The sequence below is a fragment of the Quercus lobata genome, chromosome 1 (assembly GCF_001633185.2).
Source record: "Quercus lobata isolate SW786 chromosome 1, ValleyOak3.0 Primary Assembly, whole genome shotgun sequence".
In the NCBI taxonomy this organism is placed as follows: domain Eukaryota; kingdom Viridiplantae; phylum Streptophyta; class Magnoliopsida; order Fagales; family Fagaceae; genus Quercus; species Quercus lobata.
In genome coordinates, this window is record NC_044904.1 from 1,588,781 (window position 1) to 1,607,890 (window position 19,110).

General features: G+C 32.6%; 1 protein-coding gene and 1 pseudogene across 1 annotated transcript; one reads left to right on the forward strand and one right to left on the reverse strand.

Moving 5' to 3' along the window:
* Window positions 1–1,415: 1,415 nt before the first annotated feature.
* LOC115980592 lies at window positions 1,416–3,377 on the reverse strand. Its single transcript, XM_031103061.1, has 6 exons — window positions 3,312–3,377; window positions 2,688–2,838; window positions 2,337–2,524; window positions 2,040–2,227; window positions 1,831–1,873; window positions 1,416–1,674 (listed from the first exon to the last, which is right to left on the reverse strand). Exons 2-6 carry the CDS (start codon window positions 2,834–2,836, stop codon window positions 1,544–1,546), a joined length of 699 nt encoding a protein of 232 aa, XP_030958921.1. The 5' UTR covers window positions 2,837–2,838; window positions 3,312–3,377; the 3' UTR covers window positions 1,416–1,543.
* Window positions 3,378–4,691: 1,314 nt separating this feature from the next.
* LOC115993206 lies at window positions 4,692–17,574 on the forward strand (annotated as a pseudogene).
* The last annotated feature ends 1,536 nt before the right edge of the window (window positions 17,575–19,110 follow it).

Below are 19,110 nucleotides of genomic sequence, written 5' to 3' on the forward strand. Positions count from 1 at the left end.
CACTTCGCATATCCCATCCCCGAACCTCACTCTTCTTATCTGTAACTTTCTCCCATAAAAGACTAGGTATCTCTTGCAGTGGTTATATGCATTCCTTGTCTCACAGTTGATAGGAAACACATACCTATGAGGCTCACATGCTGTGAGACAGCCAGCTCAATGCATATAACCTCTACTGGAGACAATTCCTCCTCTCATCAAGCATATAGTCAATGAAATGTGGGGAAACAGATTTTGCCAAGGGTATGATCAAACAACCACCAAAAAAGAACTCCAATACATTGAATATGCCTTGCGTTAAATGGGAAACATTTCATTGACTATTACCATATAATAGATACTATTATACATTTATACTCTACTGAATCATTCTTTAGTTCACCAAACAACTAGCTTTTAGATGCTTTGAAAAAGAACAAGATTAGGTGAATACCCTTGTTATAAGGAGGTCCATTCTTGACATATTGTGCATCTAAAAAATGTACGGGTATCTCAAATATTTTTAGGCCTTTCATTAGTGATTATTCTGCGTTTGGCTAATTTTGTTGTGTTTTTTTTAATTTGTATGCAAGATTAGTGGGTTTTAGATTTGCATAATTGTTTGTGGAGAGTGTTAGCAAGAGCTCAGTTGGATAATTTTGGTGTTCTATTGAAATTCTTGAGCAAACTTCTAAATTTTAAAAAAGCTACCTTTTGATCTTTTTATTTTTTCTAATGTTGTTATGTTTTTCATGCTTGTAACAGAGAAAGTTTATAGGTGGGTTACTAACAAAGTAAACCTTAGGCATTTTTCATGTTTTTCATGCTTGTAACAGACATTTTGGTGTTGTATATTTCATATATTTTTTTCTCTCTACTCTCTCATTTGATCCTCTCTTCCCCTACTCTATTCCTCCTCAGTCTTCTCTTCTTCTTCATTTTTTTTTTTTTTTTTTTTGAGAAATTCCTCTATCCTCTCTTGAATCCACCATCTTCTTTTGAATCCAACAACATACTTAGCAAATCTATACAAATCATCAAGTTCTTCAAACTCATTTTAAATCTAAATCCAAAAATTTATAAATCCATACACAAAAGTATATTATTATACTAAAATAGACGAAATTTTTTTTGACAGATTGACCCTTAAATTTGAGTTTGAATTTTTCTACATCAAATATTTATGAGGGTATGATTGTGTGTCATGTGTAAAAATCTGATGTCACATTGCAATTGGAGGCTGCAAAACTAGTGAATCTTTGTTTGTGGAGTTAGTTTCTTTTGTGATAAATTTCATGGACTAAAATAGAATTTGTATCCAAATTTTAGCGAGTAAACCCATATTTTTGGTTACTTAAATTAAGTTCACCAAAAAAATGAATAAAAAAGGCTATATAGCATCTATAGCAAAATAAAATAAAATAAAAACCTTAAAATGCTAATATAGGGGTAACTTCACATTGAAGGAAAATAAAATAAAATAAAACCTTAAAATGCTGATATGGGGTAGTGCAAGAGAATATCAACTACAATAATGATCTTCCACTCAATGTCCACATTAAAACTAGCATGGGATACGAAATCGCATTTTTTTGCATCCATCTGCTAATTTCCAATTGGGGGTGACATAGTCACTGAGATCCCTGTGAATAACGGGCATATTTAAAGCATGACGATCACTATGTACATTGCAACCTACAAAAGAGTTCAATCACCATCATTCATAGTGAGATTATATACTCCCAAAAACACAATGGAACAAAAGTAACAAAAATAATTAGCCAAGTTGGAAGTTAAGATAAGAAAGCTTAAAAAGTGAAGAAAACCACAAATTAATCTTAAAGGCCATACCCATCCAATGTATTCTATCCCATATGAACTTATAGCCCTTTTCCTGGGGCAACAAGAGAGAGTCAGATTTCATTATATTAGAGCGGTGCAATCTTAAAAAGACTTTTGCAAGATAAACATAACAATACATTAACAAACAGACTCATGACAATAGGCTCAACTATAGATTATTATTATTATTAACAAAGGCAAAGTAAAAAGAATAGTACCGGGCGGCGGTAATAATATTTAAAACCAAGAACAGTGTCCATATCCAACTTGGGTGGCGGCTCCAGTTGGGCATAGTCACGTTCAACCTGTTTAACATCAAGCCCACTCCCTCTAATTAGGAGTCTTTTCTTCAGAACGTAACTGTTCATCCAGTCAGGATAACAGAGCTGAAACTTAACGACAGATCCTGCAAAAAATATATTATAATATAATAATTAAATAAAGGATGAAACGGAATAGAATAGAAGGACAGAAATCATTTAAAGTTCAGTTGGCTCAAACTTCTTCTGCCATACCTATCCTTTTCCATAAAGGAAGTTCACAAGATTCTTCTCCTGATTCTGATGATTCTTCTTCGACTGATTCTTTTTTTGATTCTTCTTCTTCCGATGATGATTCTTCTTCTTCTGATGATGATTCTTCTTCTTCGGATGATGATTGTTCTTCTTCTGATGAAGATGATTCTTGCATGCTCAACTTGCATCTTTAAACAACAAGTAAATAAATATAATAATTTAAGATATGAACAAAATAAAGGGTTAAAATCTCTTATTAAGAATAAGAAAAACAATTTTCATTCATGATTTATTTCAGAAGAAGAACAACTGCATTTAATTAATTATTAAGAAATAAGGATTAGCAATTACATGGACTTTGAAACGGCCTCTGCTGGTTCTGTGACCGACTCCATTGGTTCTGTGACCGACTTCATTGGTTCGGTGACCAACTTCATTGGTTCTGTGACTGATTCCATTGGTTCTGTTACCAACTCCATTGGTTCTGCGACCGATTCCATTACTGCCTTGTATATCATAAAAACATCAACAATATTAAGGGTCGGGTTTGCCTTTTTTTAAGTAGTTATCACAAAATTAAAATAAAAACAAACGTGCCAATAATTAATTACAAAAGTGTAAAGTATTTGATCATCTAACTTTGAAACCATCAACAAAACCTAATACGACATGGATCGAAAATCTAAGTAAACCAAAACAATAAACCATCAAATTTACAGAAGCCAAACAGAAGGCAATCTGAAAAAATAAATCGATTAATTTTGCTAAGTTGCAGAGGATATTAAACAAATTTACGAGGTTATAAAAACCTAAAACCGAAAAGACACAAACACAAACCCTAATAGACCAAACAAAATCAACAAATTTTAAAACCCAAACCCCGCAGAATACAAAATTTTATAACAGTGAACCAGAATACTTTCAATTACTAACTAATAATATTCTTAGACTAAATCCAAGAGATGCATGAATTACCAGTGTAGGCGAAGAAGGGAAGGAGAGAGCAGCGAGTGGCTAGGGTTTCTAAAAGCACTGACAATGAGAGAGAGACCCCAATTTATATTTATAGTATTCAAGTGGGCCTACTACGATAAAAATAAATAAATAAATAAAGCCCATTCTTTTTTTTTTTTTTTTTTATGAAAGCTATAATTATTAATATTCCTTGTGCAATTCGGATACATATCACCAACTGCTTCTTTAAACCCAAAATTTAGACAGGAAACCACAAAATATTGCTCTGACAGACTCTCTAACCTTCAATATATATATATATATATTTATTTATTTTTTTCTAATGAACAGTCACTAATTTGATTTGGTGACTCTTGGCCTGATCACCTACGGTTCATTAGCAAAACAATAAGTTGGAATAAAAAATTCACCCAACCTATTAATATATTCAACATTTACTCAAAATTATTTTATTTCATCCAACCTATTAATATATTCAACATTTACTCAAAATTTAGAACCAGGGACGGACCAAGTGGGGGCTTCCAAAATTTTTTTATTAGTTATTTTTTATTTCATTTTTGTAGTTAGGCCTTCTTTCTCCCTAAACAATCTAGCTAGCCTAACTCAAATAGCAACTATCCAACCCAATCCCCTCAAAAAAAAAAAAAAAAAAAAAAAAAAAACTATCCAACCCAAAAACTTAACAAAAATAATAAAAATATTCACAATGGTGATTGTATTTTAGCAAAAAAAACTATTTTACTACCAAAAAACAAAAAAAAATCATGTGTTATTGGAGAAGCTTACGCTAAATTTTTTGCAACTACAGTAAATTGGTATAACTACCAATTGACTGTAGCAAGTTATTAAAAATAAAATACAATATTTTATTAAGATTATATCTCTTCCTTAAATTAAAAAACTTAAATTCTCTCTCTTCCTTATTATTTTAATGAGTTTTTTTTTTTTTATAGTATTTTAAATGAGGTGATAAAAAAAAATAGAACATTTAATATTAGGTGTATTATAAAGTGATGTGGTAAAATTGATAAAGTAGCTTTTTGAGGTACTAAAAATTCAATTTTTTAGCAACACCATTGTAAATGCTAAAGAAATTTTTAAGGTAATTTAATTTAAAAAGATTCTTATTAATTTATATTACATTTTCCTTTTTAAAATGATAATAATCTTTCATTTTGTGTACCTAACATTCATCATGAATTAATTGCTGCATTGTCCTAGCATATACACCTCTCTTAGTCGGTGGAGATGGCTAAAGCAATGGCAACTTGTAGAGCAATGGTACTTGCATAGGAACTGAGCTTATCCAAGGTTGTGATTAAAGGTGATTGTTTCTAGGTTGTTATGGCTTTGAATGCTTCTGATTGTTGTAAAACAATGTATGGGAGTGTGATTGAGGAGACACACAGACAAGGTCGCAGGCTTCAGTATTGTCAGTTTCAACATGTGCGACGAGGAGGGAATAAGTTAGCTCATGCCCTCGCCAGAAAAGCAGTTTCATCTGCAGATTATGATGTTTGGGTAGAAGAACTACCTTCTGATTTGGAAGACGTATTCCAAATTGATTTTATTTAATAAAAATGTCTTACATTTTTCTCAAAAAAAAGAAAAAAAGAAAAAAAAGATCAATACTGCATCGTAGATGGAACTTCTTTTGCTTGCCCACTTGTAGCAGCAAAAGCAACACTAATTAAAAGGAAATTTGAGAATGAACCAAATTTTTCACCAACTTGGATGCTATCTGCTTTAACAACCACTGGTGAAGGAATTTATTAGTTTTTTTTCCTACCTTAATCTCTTGAAAATTCAAATTTTCTAACTACTTTGCCATTTTTAGCTATTAATATTCTACCACAACAAATCTCAATTTTTGGCAAAGGAGCAAGATTTTTGAACTCTGAATAGGCCATGGATTTTGGCTTAGTTTTTATTTGTAGTCTAGATGATCATGCAAAATTTTTGCATTGACAAGGTGTTAAAATGAAGCTTACTGCAATGTACGACTATAAGGGCGCTCTTCTAGGTAAAATCAAATCATATGAATTGAATTACCCATCAATCATGGTTGAAATCCCAAAAAAGTTTAAAATATATAATTGTAACATTACCCGTGAGCTCACGTGTTAGGACTTTTGAGATCTTTCGGCAACTATACAACCAAAATTAAAGACAAAACAGCGGGAATCGATATCGAAATAAAACCACATCAACTACTCTTCAGTCTTGAGAATTTTGTGCAATCCTTCTTGGTAAAATTGACTGTGGATAGAAAACGTTATGGAGGTGACTTGTTTGTCAAACATTTAGTTTGGAAAAAGGAGTATCATAAAGTAACCACTAAAAAAAGCTGCCTATAGTGGCTTTTTTTAATGGCAGTGGCTTTTTTAGTGGCATTCATAAAAAACACCACTATAAGTACCCTATACTACCCAAAAAAAAAAAAAAAAAAACCCGCCTATGGTGGCGTTTTTGTAGTATAGGCCCTATACTACAAAAAGGTGCCCTATACTACCAAAAAAAAAAAAGCCGCCTATAGTGGCGTTTTTGGAGTATAGGCCCTATACTACAAAAAGGTATCCTATAGTGGTATTTTCTAAAAACAATGCTATAAGCTTATCTATAGCCATGTTCTAATGGCTCTATAGTGGCGTTTTAAAATAGTGTCTATTGCAGCATTTTATAAACGCCACTGTAGGTCCAAAATGATAATAATAATAATAATAATTTTTTTTGAGGACCTATAGTGGCATTTATAAACACTTATATAGGTCCTTTTGGGAAAAAAAAAAACCAACCAAAAAATAATTAAAATTAAAATAGGACCTATAGTGGAGTTCATGAACGCCACTGTAAGTCCTGAATGCCACTATAAGTTCTGAGTCTTACAAGAAACTATAGTGGTGTTCATGAATGCCACTATAGGTCCTGGGTCTGCATGGGCCTATAGTTTCAATTGCATTTAATTTTACAAAATCATATAATGGTTTCAATGATATTGTGGTTGAATCATTTTTGGTTATGGAGTCCAATATACTAACGGTAGCTACTACTGGGAATTTTGGTCATTCGGAGGAAACAGTAAAAATACTGCACCATGAATATTGACAGTTGGTAGCTCTTTATCAAAGAGCCATTTTATAACTTCTTTGTCAATAGATGATTTACAATATGAGGTAATTGAAAGTTTTCTTACTTTATTTAGGTGCATAACAACATCAATATCTCAAATAATTTGATCCGTATATAAAATATATTTGTTTCCTTTTGCTTTATATGCTTAAGATTGAATGTTCAAATTCATCCTAATTAATCCAATAATTTTATCTTCAATAATATACATAAACTCGAAAATATTATTAGTAGATCCATGATCTGATTGTTAAATTGTGTCTACTTCTATGATTTATGCTTTCCACTTAGTGAAACGAATATTGATTATTTCTTTGCTTCTTTTATTGATTTTCCCCCCAATATTCTCACTTTATCATTCACTTTTATAGATTAAACAGATTTGGTTCCTAATGAATGTTTTGCATGTAGGGGTCTTCTATCATCTCCAAGGACATTAAAGATCTTCCTTTAGTAGTTTTTCCCCACAATGAAAGGTACTTACATATTCAAAATTTTGAATTCCTCATAATTACATATAATGTAATCAACAATAATTGATGACTAAATTATTTGTGCAGCTCTACAAAACAATTGGAAGAACAACTGAAAGGAAAAATTGTGTTATGTGATAATCTAAAAGAGAAAGATTTGGCAGAAATTAAAGGCGTAGCATGTAGATTATATTGATATGAGGACCATCCACCATTCGCTGAACCTCTTGAAGAAGTGTCATCAGTTTATCTCACTCATAAAGTAGCCAAAGATATTGGTGATTGCTTAAGGTATACTAATCTTTAAATTAAAAATTGATCATACTTTTAAATTGATCGTACTACAAAATAAATTAAGCTTAAATTTATTTTATTTTGTTTTTACAGTGAAATTTGCGATAATGAGAAAACAATCAAGGCAACAATTGGTATAAGTAAAAGGATTGACAACCCTAACCCTAATGTAGCGTAGATGATCATTCAAAATTTTTACGTCGACAAGGTGTTAAAACGAAACTTACTACGATGTATGACTATAATGGCACTCTCCCAGGGAAAATCAAACCATATGAATTAAATTACCCATCAATCATGGTTGAGATCCCAAAAAAGTTTAAAATATATAATTGTAGCATCATACAATAACCACTACTAACAAAAAAAAAAAAAAAAAAAACTGCCTATAGTGGTCTTTTTTTTAGTGGCATTAATAAGAAACACCACTATAGGTACCCTATACTACAAAAAAATCATCACTATAGGTACCCTATATTATAGTGATGATTTTTAGTGGCGTTTTTGTAGTATAGGCCCTATACTACAAAAAGGTGCCCTATACTACAAAAAAAGCTACCTATAGTGGTGTTTTTGTAGTATAGGCCCTATAAAAGGTGCCCTATAGTGGTGTTTTCTAAAAACACTACTATAAGCTTGTCTATAGCCGCATTCTAAGGGTTTTATAGTGGCGTTTTAAAACAATGTCTATAGCAGCATTTTATAAACGCCACTATAGAGCATTTTATAAACGCTATTATAGGTCCAAAAAAAAAAGAAAAGGAAAAAAAAAAAGCCCAACCAAAAAATAATCTATATATATATATATATATATAACCGAAGCCTTTGAAACTCCCACAATTTTCCACATCAACACAACATTAAAAAAAAAAAAAAAAAAAAAGCACCAAATCTTAGATCTGACCATCTCCTTCAAACTTTTTGGATTCGGATTTGGCTTTGATCTTCGAAATCAGAAACCCACCAACATGGTCTGCCATATCTTCCCTGCCGCCAATCAATCTCCTTCCTCAAACCACCCACCACCTACATCCAACCTGTACAACCCAGAAACGGCGCCCCATTTGCCGTGGGTCTCATCCAACCCATGGCCCATCAACTATGTCGGTCGGCAATACACCCAATCCAGCCTGTCGAAACCGGCCTAAAGGTAACTACTAAACAAATTTAATTAGAACTCTATAATTTTTTTTTTTTTTTTGAATCCGAACTCTATAGCTATTAGGACTCTATAACTATTGTCTTATAAATAGTTGATTCTTATTAGTCTTTTTTTTTTCTTTTTTTTTTCACGGCTATTCAATTTCTAGGTTTATTCTTATTTGCTATTATCTTCATTCTTTTCCTTAATTCGAATCAGGGTTAAAGGTATGGTATTCGTTTGCCTCTGTGATAATCTATATACATCTAATTTCTAACTATTTTACATTTAAAGAAATCATGAAACTCAAATTTTAGTATAGTTATATAAGTTTTTGCAGTGTTCTTTCAATTTGATTTTTTTTTTTTTTTTTTTGCGGCTGTTGAATTTCTAGGTTTATTCTTTTGCCTTTCTCCTCATTCTTTTCCTCCATTCGAATCAGGGTTAAAGATATGGTATTCGTTTAGTTTAGATTTCTTAGCTTTTAGTTTAGCTTTTTTTTCGTAGCCTTTTTGAGATTTTTTACCCCAGCTTCATTGATTTCTATTTTGTATTCTAGAGTTGATTAAATTGTAGTTTTAGTTGTATTTCTCTTTGTATCTGTAATTGATTGAGTTTGGGTTTGGAACTCTATAACTGAGTTTAGTACTGTGTTTTGACAATAATCAATTTGATTTTTTTTTTTTTTTTTTTTTTTGCTGTGGAAACTGAGCTATGGGTTTGAATTTGTTTAGTGGTAGTCTATGGTTAGTCTGCATTTATGCTTGCTTTCAATCAATTTGATGTTAGAATTATAACTTAGGATCTGATCTGCTTTTGTTTACTTCAAATTAATTTACTTTGAATTAGTTCACTTCAATGAAAAGAACTATTGAGGTTTTAAAGATTAGGTTATGCTTGAAATAGCTGGTCTTCTTTCACTCTCAATGGGAAATATATATATATATATATATATATCTATATATTTATATATTTATATTTATAGATGACCTCAACAATCCAGCTTTATGGATTTCCCTTTACTTCTTCTGATGTTTCCAATTCGAGTCTAAAATTCATTGTTCCATGGGTGGTATGAAGGGCCATGAGAATTAGTAATTGGAGAATATCTCATTCCATGAAGCAGAGTGCTTCTAAGTGGACTCACTTTCTTAGCCACCTATGTGTCAATACCTGGTATTTTCTAAAGCATTTTGTGTTTTGCCACTTTCATCAATATGATTACACTAATGGAATTCTTTGTCATAATAGTTGCTCCACTTCTTTTCACTCCTTAACAAGAACACCATTATACATATACTTGGGAATTTTCTTTTGTGAATGCATTATTGATTTGAGTAGGTGGTTTTGGATCAATTTACTATTTTTTGCAAAATGTTTTTGAGTATATATTGATAAAATTTTATGTATTGAGCTTTATTTTCTTTTTTGTATCATAAATTGAAAGATGTATCTTGGAATTAAGTGGTATGATACGTTATAACCAGTATTAGAATGTGGGGCTTTGTTGTCTTGGGTGATGTGAACCCCGTCAAGAATAACGAGACCCAACAATGAAAGGGAACCCAAGATCGTTCTATGGACAGATTCAAATGGGAGACCTCGACCCGTTGTTTATGACAAACAAGAACCTCGGTATAAGGAAGACGCCACAAACGGTGGTGGAAACTCCGTTTGATAAGTCGAGATGAATGCCACGGGAATTCCCGATAAGTTCAAGTAGTTCTTCAAAGAACCAAAGAGAATAAACCTCACAAGTTTTATCAATAATCTCTCAAAAACGTTTACAGACTTAGATGACTATTTAAGGGCTCCTTAAAACTTGACAGATAAGAAAATATATTCTAAAATAACTCCTAATTGATACCTAACCATATTAGGAATAAAGTTTGACCTAAAAAACATTAAATGCACCTAAAAACAAGGAAATAAATCACCTAAACCTATAATAACATTTTTTACATAGACCCAAAATATTTCATGCCAATTCTTAGCCTTGACCGGATCCTTCTAGAACTTGAATCAAGGTGATGATTTTTTGTTGCCCACGTGGATCATGCTCAATGGGCCTCCACGAATTTGCTTGAGCCCATAACTCTTGGATGAGTCCGTTGAGTACATCCTTCAACTTCTTTGCTTGTGCTCTTGTAACCGGCCCAATTGGTATTTGAACAAGATCCTTCGAATCAAGGTGATGATTTTTTGTTGCCTACGTGGATCATGCTCAATGGGCCTCCACGAATTTGCTTGAGCCCATAACTCTTGGATGAGTCCGTTAAGTACATCCTTCAACTTCTTTGCTTGTGCTCTTGTAACCGGCCCAATTGGTATTTGAACAAGATCCTTCGAAGCAGTGCCTTGATCTCCATCATTGGGCTATCCCAAAGATGGAACTCTGTGAATTGCATTTGCAACAGATGGTGAAGTCAGCTATTTTGTAATTCTAGAGGGATTTATTCAGCTGTTTATATGACAGTTATTGGTTCTGTAACTTCAACAGTTTACTGTTGGCTTATTATTTTAATATGTGTTATTTTAGCTGTGTTTCTTTTGTATCTATAATTGAGTTTATGCACACACTTAGATAAGTCTTAGGTTTGGAACTTTGTAACTAAATTTAGTAGTGTGTTTTGATGATAATATTTTTTGAAATGAGTTACATCTTCAATATCTTAAATAGATATTAAAATGGTGATAATCAATTTGACATTTTTTTTTTTTTTTTTTTTTTTTTGTGGAAACTAAGCTATTTGTTTGAATTTGTTTAGTGGAAATTGAGTGAGGTGGAGTTATCAACTTGCTTTCATCAGACAACATTCCTAATAATCTTAGCGAAATTGGTGTGGAGTACGTTAAGGTTAGTTTTTCAGTGTTGTTTAGTTTTTCAAATTTGAATATTGTATTGCTCAACAACATTATTTTTGTCTTCAAACACATGAACGTATGGACATGTAAGGTATGATGCAGCTGACACGTTGATTAGATAAGATACATTATTAGATAAGATACATTCAAATACTTGCAAGGTTGCAAGACTATAACTGAAAGTAACTGCATAAAACAAAATGGAATTCTTAAATCAATTAGAGGATTTAGTTTAGGCTTTTGCTTTTAATATCTGGGTTCCTTTGCCTCTATAAATTACTGGCCACTATGGAAAAAATGAGTTAAAGTTAGCTAACAACAGCAACTATGGTGATGCAGGTGATTGTTTTTTCATTGGATAGAATCATTGAAATTTTTATGCTAATCTATTTAATTCTTGAAGAAAATAACATATATAGGAAAAGTTCTCATTTTTTTTTTTTTTATGAGGGTAAGCTGTTGGCTCTCACAATCAAATTGTTTGATGATATGAAGGAGATTAAAAAAGGAAAATTTGCACTACACTGCACTATTTCATTAAAATCTGCACTACTCTGCATTGTTTCAAACTTTCTGCACAGCACTATTTCTCTTCTATTAATGTTTCTTGGCTGAAAATTGGATTTGAACTGTTTTGCAGGTAGGGATTTAGCATTTTGATATCTGGCTTATTTGGTAATACAACTACAAAATGAGGAAAGTCAAGTATTTACCCGTCTTTCCTTTATTCTGTATTGTTTATTGCATATTTATTGGTAATATGTTTGTAGAAAGAATTTGAAATTGGAATATGATTGCATATTTAAGTTTCTTGGTTATCTCAAACTTGGTTTTATGTTTGGTTTAATTGTTTCATCTCAAGATTTCCATTGTTTTAATTACTTCTATGTACAATTTGTATTTTTTCAAATAATCATGTTTTTATGGTGTTTTTTTTTATATATATTTTTTAATTCTGAAGTTAGTATGTGAATGCTATATTTTTCTTCAATTAAGAAGAAAAATACAACTAAATGACTATAATCTCAAGTATGGATGAGAATTCTACACTGTCAAGAAACTTTTTGACTCTTTTAAAGAAACTGACAAAGCAATTCAACTTGATAAAATGACAAAAGTACGTATTCTTTAATTTAGCAAAATTACAACTATGATATTTAAGATGTATATGTTGTAATACATTCCTCAACCTGTTCTATTGCCAGGCTTACATCAATGATACTTCAAATGAATGTAGCAACAACTTATCAACTAAAGAAGATGGTGATTGTACAAAATTTCAAAAACTTGATGTTCAAAGCAATGTGCAACTCACACCAACATATGTACTCAAGGAAAACAAAAGGGCATATTTAGGGACTACTACAAAGCAACAAAGGAAGAAGATACAAAAAACATTTTAAAGTTGTCTTTCAATCTTTAAGATTTTCTATGCACAATTTGGTTTTAATGGATTTGTGATTTTGGTACTAAAGACATATTGGAACAAAGGAAATTTTTTTGCTTTTATGCACAATTTGGTTTTAAATTGAAACAAAGAAGAATTAAACTCTTTTATTTAGTAATTTGAGAATACAGCTTTACTTCAACGTTTTTTTAAATATAATGAATACATTGAATATTTAGTGGAAGTCATGAAATAAATGAGTTAAAAAATAAAAACAGTCATAGCAAAAATACATGGTATTGGGACTTATGAGCAAATTAAAAAAATTAGTAACATTCTCGTGCGATGTTCTTTTGTAATACTTATTAAACCAAATGTAAGAGCACATTATGATTATTGTAATATATTAATTCATAATATTTGTATTTATCTCATTTTTAATATTACTTCATAATATTACATGTTTCATCTTATATTAGAGTCAATTTAGCTTTCAATAATTGAAATTAGAGAGATGTTTAAATTTGAATGTGTTAACATTTGATTTAAAATTATCCCGTGCATCGCACGGGTTTGCGACTAGTTAAAATTAAAATAGGACCTATAGTGGCGTTCATGAACGCCACTATAAGTCCTGAATGCCACTATAAATCCTGGGTCTTACAAGGAACTATTGTGGTGTTCATGAATGCCACTATAGGTCCTGGGTCTGCATGGGCCTATAGTTTCAATTGCATTTAATTTTACAAAATCATATAATAGTTTCAATGATATTGTGGTTGGATCATTTTTGGCTGTGGAGTCCAATATACTAACCGTAGCTGTTGTTGGGAATTTTGGTCCTTCGGAGGAAACAGTAAAAAATACTACACCATGAATATTGACAGTTGGTGACTCTTTATCAAAGAGACATTTTATAACTTCTTTGTCAATAGATGATTTACAATATGAGGTAATTGTAAGTTTTCTTACTTTATTTAGGTGCATAACAACATCAATATCTCAAATAATTTGATCCGTATATAAACCTTTTGCTTTATATGCTTAAGATTGAAAGTTAAAATTCATCCTAATTAATCCAATAATTTTATCTTCAATAATATACATAAACTCCAAAATATTATTAGTAGATCCATAATTTGATTGTTAAATTGTGTCTACTTATATGATTTATGCTTTCCACTTAGTGAAACAAATACTTATTCTTTCTTTATTTCTTTTATTTATTTTCCCCCAATATTCTCACTTTATCATTCACTTTTATAGATTATTAGTGTTTTTTTCCTACTGTAATCTTTTGAAAATTCAAATTTTCTAACTACTTTGCCATCTTCAGCTATTAATATTCTTCCACAGCAAATCTCAATTTTTGGCGAAAGAGTAGTATTTTTGAACTTTGAACAGGCCATGAATCCTGGCTTAGTTTTTAATTGTAGTGTAGATGATCATTCAAAATTTTTGCGTCAACAAGGTGTTCAAACAAGGCTTACTACGATGTACGACAATAATGGCACTCTCCGAGGAAAAATCAAACCATATGAATTAAATTACCCATCAATCATGGTTGAGGTCCCAAAAAAGTTTAAAATATATAATTGTAGCATTCCTCGTGACCTCACATGTGTTAGGACTTTGGGCACTTTCGACAACTACATAGCCGAAATTAAAGACAAAACGGCAGGAATTGACATTGAGATAGAACCACATCAACTATTATTTAGTCCCGTGAACTCTGTGCAATCCTTCTCGGTAAAATTGACTGTGGATAAAAAATCGTTAGGGAGGTGACTTGTTTGTCACACATTTAGTTTGGAAAAAAGAGCATCATACAGTAACTACAAAAAAAAAAAAAAAAACCTGCCTATAGTGGTCTTTTTGTAGTGGCATTCATAAGAAATGCCACTATAAGTACCCTATACTACAAAAAAAAAAGTTGCCTATAGTGATGATTTTTTAGTGGCATTTTTGTAGTATAGGCCCTATACTACAAAAATGACCCTATACGATAAGTTCCAGGTCTTACAAAGGATTATAGTGGTGTTCATGAATGCCACTATAGGTCCTAGGTCTTCATGGGCCTATTATGAACACCACTATAGATCATTTAAAAAAAAACCAACCAAATTTTTTTTTTAAAATTAAAATAGGACCTCTAGTGGCATTCAAAAACGCCAACTATAGATCCTTTAATAAAAAGCCAACCAAAAAAAAATTAAAATTTAAAAAGGACTTATATTGGCGTTCATGAATGCCATTATAGATCCTGGGCCTTACAAGAGCCTATAGTGGCATTCATGGCATTAAACGCGGACAAAATGGCCTTATGCCCTTTTCAACCAAATTATATAGCCTTATGCCCCATTTTCCAAACTAATTAGGGAAATGCCCCTTTTTTATAACTCGATTTTCTCAAAATCGAGTTAAAAAAAAAATTCTAGAGCCCTATGGTGATATTTTTAAGGACCTATAATGACATTTTAAGGACCTATACTGACGTTTTGTAACTCAATTTCATGGAGCTCGAGTTATAAAACGCCACTATAGGTCCTTAAAAACGTCACTATAGGGTTTAACTCAATTTTGAGAAAGTCAAGTTTCAAAAGAAGGGCATTTCCCTAATTAGTTTGGGAAAGGGGGCATAAGGCTATATGATTTGGGCGAAAATGGCATAAGGCAATTTTGTCCCATTGAACGCCACTATAGATCCTTTAAAAAAAAGATAGCCTAACTAAAAAAAAATTAAATTTAAGAAAGGACCTATAGTGGCCCTTTTTATATTTTTTTTGTAATTTTCCAGTTTTTTTTTTTTTTTTTAAATAAGGGATTTTGTATTTTCAAATTTCAATCTATTATGTAGGTTGACAGTTTCTCAAAAAATAAATCCATTAAATTAATTTCTCAAATATTTAATTAAGGGTTTCAATTAAAGGTTGTTCTCAATTTGGTCAGATTTTAATCAAAGTGAGGAGATAAAACTATAAGTCTATACCCTATAGTGACGTTTTTTCTATAAAACGCTAGTATAGACCTATAGTCACAGTACAATAGTGTCATTCATAAATGCCATAATAGAAAATGCCACTATAGCCCAAAGGGTCCTATAGTGACATTTATAGAACTTATAGTGGCTTTTCACGAACGCTGCTATTTTCTCTGTTAACATTATATGTTTGTAAACTTATAGTAGCTCTCTCTCTCTCTGGGGGATAAGAATGTAATAACATGTGTGGAATAAGAATAAAATAATTTGTGGTGAATGGTGATTGTGATCAGGGGTGGTTGTATATGGAAGGCAGCGTGTTCGACCCTAACTTGAAAAAAAAAATTATGTATAATATTTTTTATGATTATTTTGTTTTGACCACATTAATTAATTAATTTTTTTTTCTTTACCACCTTAACAAATTTGAACACCCTAAATTTTATTTAAGCTCAACCAAATTAAACTTGGTCCCTTAAACAAAGACAAAAGGCCCAACAACAACAAATTAATTTTCTTGCTCTAAAATCTGGAAAGAAAAAAAAAAAAAACTATAGAAGCCCAACAATAATCTTAGAAAATCAAACAAAGAAAAGCCAATTTGGACTAAGAATGGCAACAGATTGGGTTTGGGGCGGGTTTATTTATGCTCAAACTCGATCCGCCACCTACCCGTTAACTAAACAAGTTTTTACTTTCTTCAAACCTCCAAACCTGCCCTGTCAGGCCCTTGCAGGCCCTGCCCCACCATGCCATTTTAGGGCCTAATCTAAAGATTTAAGCCCTAATTCATGGCCCAATCAATGACCCAATCTTTATAAATAAATAAAAAAACACACACACAATTTTATGTTTTCCTAATTTCTCATACGGTAATTTCAAATTTATGATTTTCCCTTTCAAAATCACAACACACAAACACAAATCCTATCACAAACTCAAATTTAACAATGAAAACCGACTCAACCCGAGCCAAGGGTCTTGGGCAAGTTGGATGAATGCTTGGGTCAAATTCGGGTCTAAAATTCGGGTCTAAGTCGGTCTCAAGTCCAACCCAACCCGACCGATCTTAAATTTTTTTTTTTTTTAATCTTTTCCGTAACTTTTTCAATACCAGATGTTGTTTTATATATATTGCTTTTATTTAAACAGTAATGTTCTTTTCTTGCAATATTTCCAAATATAATTTTTAGCATAATCTTTTTGCTGCCATTACTTTGTTTATTGAATTATACCCCTGTTGTTCAAGTCTCGTCCATTGTATTTTGCTGGAGAGAGCTATGCTGGGAAGTATGTTCCAGCAATTGGGTACTATACGTTGAAAGCAAATGCTAACTTGTCAGTGTCACAACAAGTAAACTTAGGTGGTGTTGCTATAGGAAACGGGCTGACTGACCCTGTTACACAGGTCGCCACTCATGCTATAAATGCTTAATATTCTGGTTTGATCAATGAGAGGCAGAAAAGTGTGTTGGAGAAAGCACAACGGGAAGCCATTAAACTGACCAAAATGAGGAAGTGGAGATTGGCAACAAATGCTAGAAGCAAAGTGTTGCGAATGTTTCAATAATTATGATTTGTGCAGAAATGATGTGGCAGCTGCTTTGCATGATGATTTCATGAAGAGTGTTAAGTTCATGGTAGAATTTTTGGTGAAGAAGAGCAAGGTACTATTATATCAAGGCCATTTTGATTTGAGAGATAGTGTGCTTTCCACTGAGGCTTGGGTTAAGACGATCAAGTGGGAAGGGCTTAGCCAGTTTTTGATGGCAAAGAGGGAAGTTTGGAGAGTGAATGGAGAGCTAGCTGGGCATGTGCAGAAATGGGGGAATTTGAGTCATGTTGTGGCTTTAGGAGCTGGGCATCTTGTGCCTACTGACCAAGCAGTGAGTTCTCAACCAAAGATGGAAGATTGGATTTTAGAGAGGGCGTTGTTCTGCCATGAGGAAAAAGAGGTTGTGTCATTACATTTTTCTGTTCCTGTAAAGTAGGATTTGTAAACAAATGTCTTTGGTTTTACTGTGAATTTTTGACAGGGATTAATTGTTGGGTCACATAATCTGGTTATGAAAAAAAAAAGATTGGTTATTAGATTTCTGTTAATTTGTTGATCAATTTCTTCTTGTTGTGCTATAGAGTTCTTGTAATGATCAAGGTAAGATGTTGTTGAGGTCTAAAAAGGGTCATAATGAAATAAGCCCAAAACAGAAGAACAAGTCAAGCCCAAAAGGAAAAATCTCAGGCTAAGCCCAAAGTAATAGGCACGGATGACCGATGGGGGATAAAAGGAAGGCCCAGAGGATCCTGAAGCCCAGAAAAGGAAGAAGCATCCCAAAAAGAGACCACGGAAAAATATAAAGAAGCAAGGATCCTCAAATCCCTTCAAGCACAAATAAAAAGGAAGACTGGGACAGATCGGTAGAAAGAAGACAGGAAAAGAAAAAAAAACAAGAAACGCGAGCGACCTCTCATGGCACAGACAGCAAAAGAGCCTCGGGGAACCAGGACAGGGAAGAAGAATGGCAACGAATGACTTTAAAAAATGGCAGAACAGGATTCCGCCCAAATAGGAAAGAAAGGGAAAAGAGGAATGCGCCAGAAATGGGGATGCCGAGAAGGGCATACCTCAGCACGTCCCAAAGAGGATGGCCAACCAGAAGCTTTCGAAGGAATCAGAACCAAGAGAAGGAAAGAATGAGAGAAAACGGCAAAGGGACTTACCGAGGCGACAGGGACAGAACATGCTCTGTTTGCAAAAGAACAAAATAGGGGAACCCGGGACACCCAGAAAAACTCCATTATAAAAGGAGGGGACGGGTTGTGAAGAAGGTAGCGAAAAAAAAAAAGAAAGAAACACAAAAAAGAAGAAATTCTCTAGGTAGAACCATCAGAAAAATCTATGCAGAAAGAAAAATACTAAGGGAAGAACAAATACTGCTTCCCGATATCCTGTAAAGGCCACTATTACACATACTCGGATTCAACGAGAATCAAACTTTGCAAGTTTTGAAGGCTGAAATAGCCATTCAAGACTGCAATTTTTGAGCTTGATTGGACCTTGTATCACGTCCTAGTGAGCTTTCTGTAATCAAAACAGATAACTTATTAATGAAACACTGCTTAATAATTCTCAGGATCCTCACAGCACTATTTCTTTGTTTTATCGTTTTGCTAATCCTGCTTTGTTTCCTTCTGAACTTACGTTGTTAATTTTGGTACTCCTCGATATCCTTGTTTGTTGTCTTTCTGTATATTGTCAGGAGTATTCTCTGCATTCACTTGATTCTTAAACAGCTCGTTAGCTGCGGTGAATCAAGGCCCGGTCCACCAAATCCTTCCTTTTCATTCAGGCCCAGGATCCTTGGGCTTGAGTATCCTGAAAAAGGCACTCTCACAGATGTCAAGCATGAATTTGTATCATTGAATAAATAGATATTCAGCAAAAATAAATAAATATTTTTTGCAGAGAAGTAAAAACAAATAAAATAAAAGTTTAATTACAAAATTGGTTGTAACCTAAGATTATA

Excerpts from the sequence above, each read along its gene's own strand:
- LOC115980592 (XM_031103061.1), bottom strand. The coding sequence starts at position 2,836 with ATGGAATCGGTCGCAGAACCAATGGAGTTGGTAACAGAACCAATGGAA. Across the intron at positions 2,525-2,687 it reads GAGGCCGTTTCAAAGTCCAT|ATGCAAGTTGAGCATGCAAG; the intron begins GTAATTGCTAAT and ends TGTTGTTTAAAG. Across the intron at positions 1,874-2,039 it reads AATATTATTACCGCCGCCCG|GAAAAGGGCTATAAGTTCAT; the intron begins GTACTATTCTTT and ends TTGTTGCCCCAG.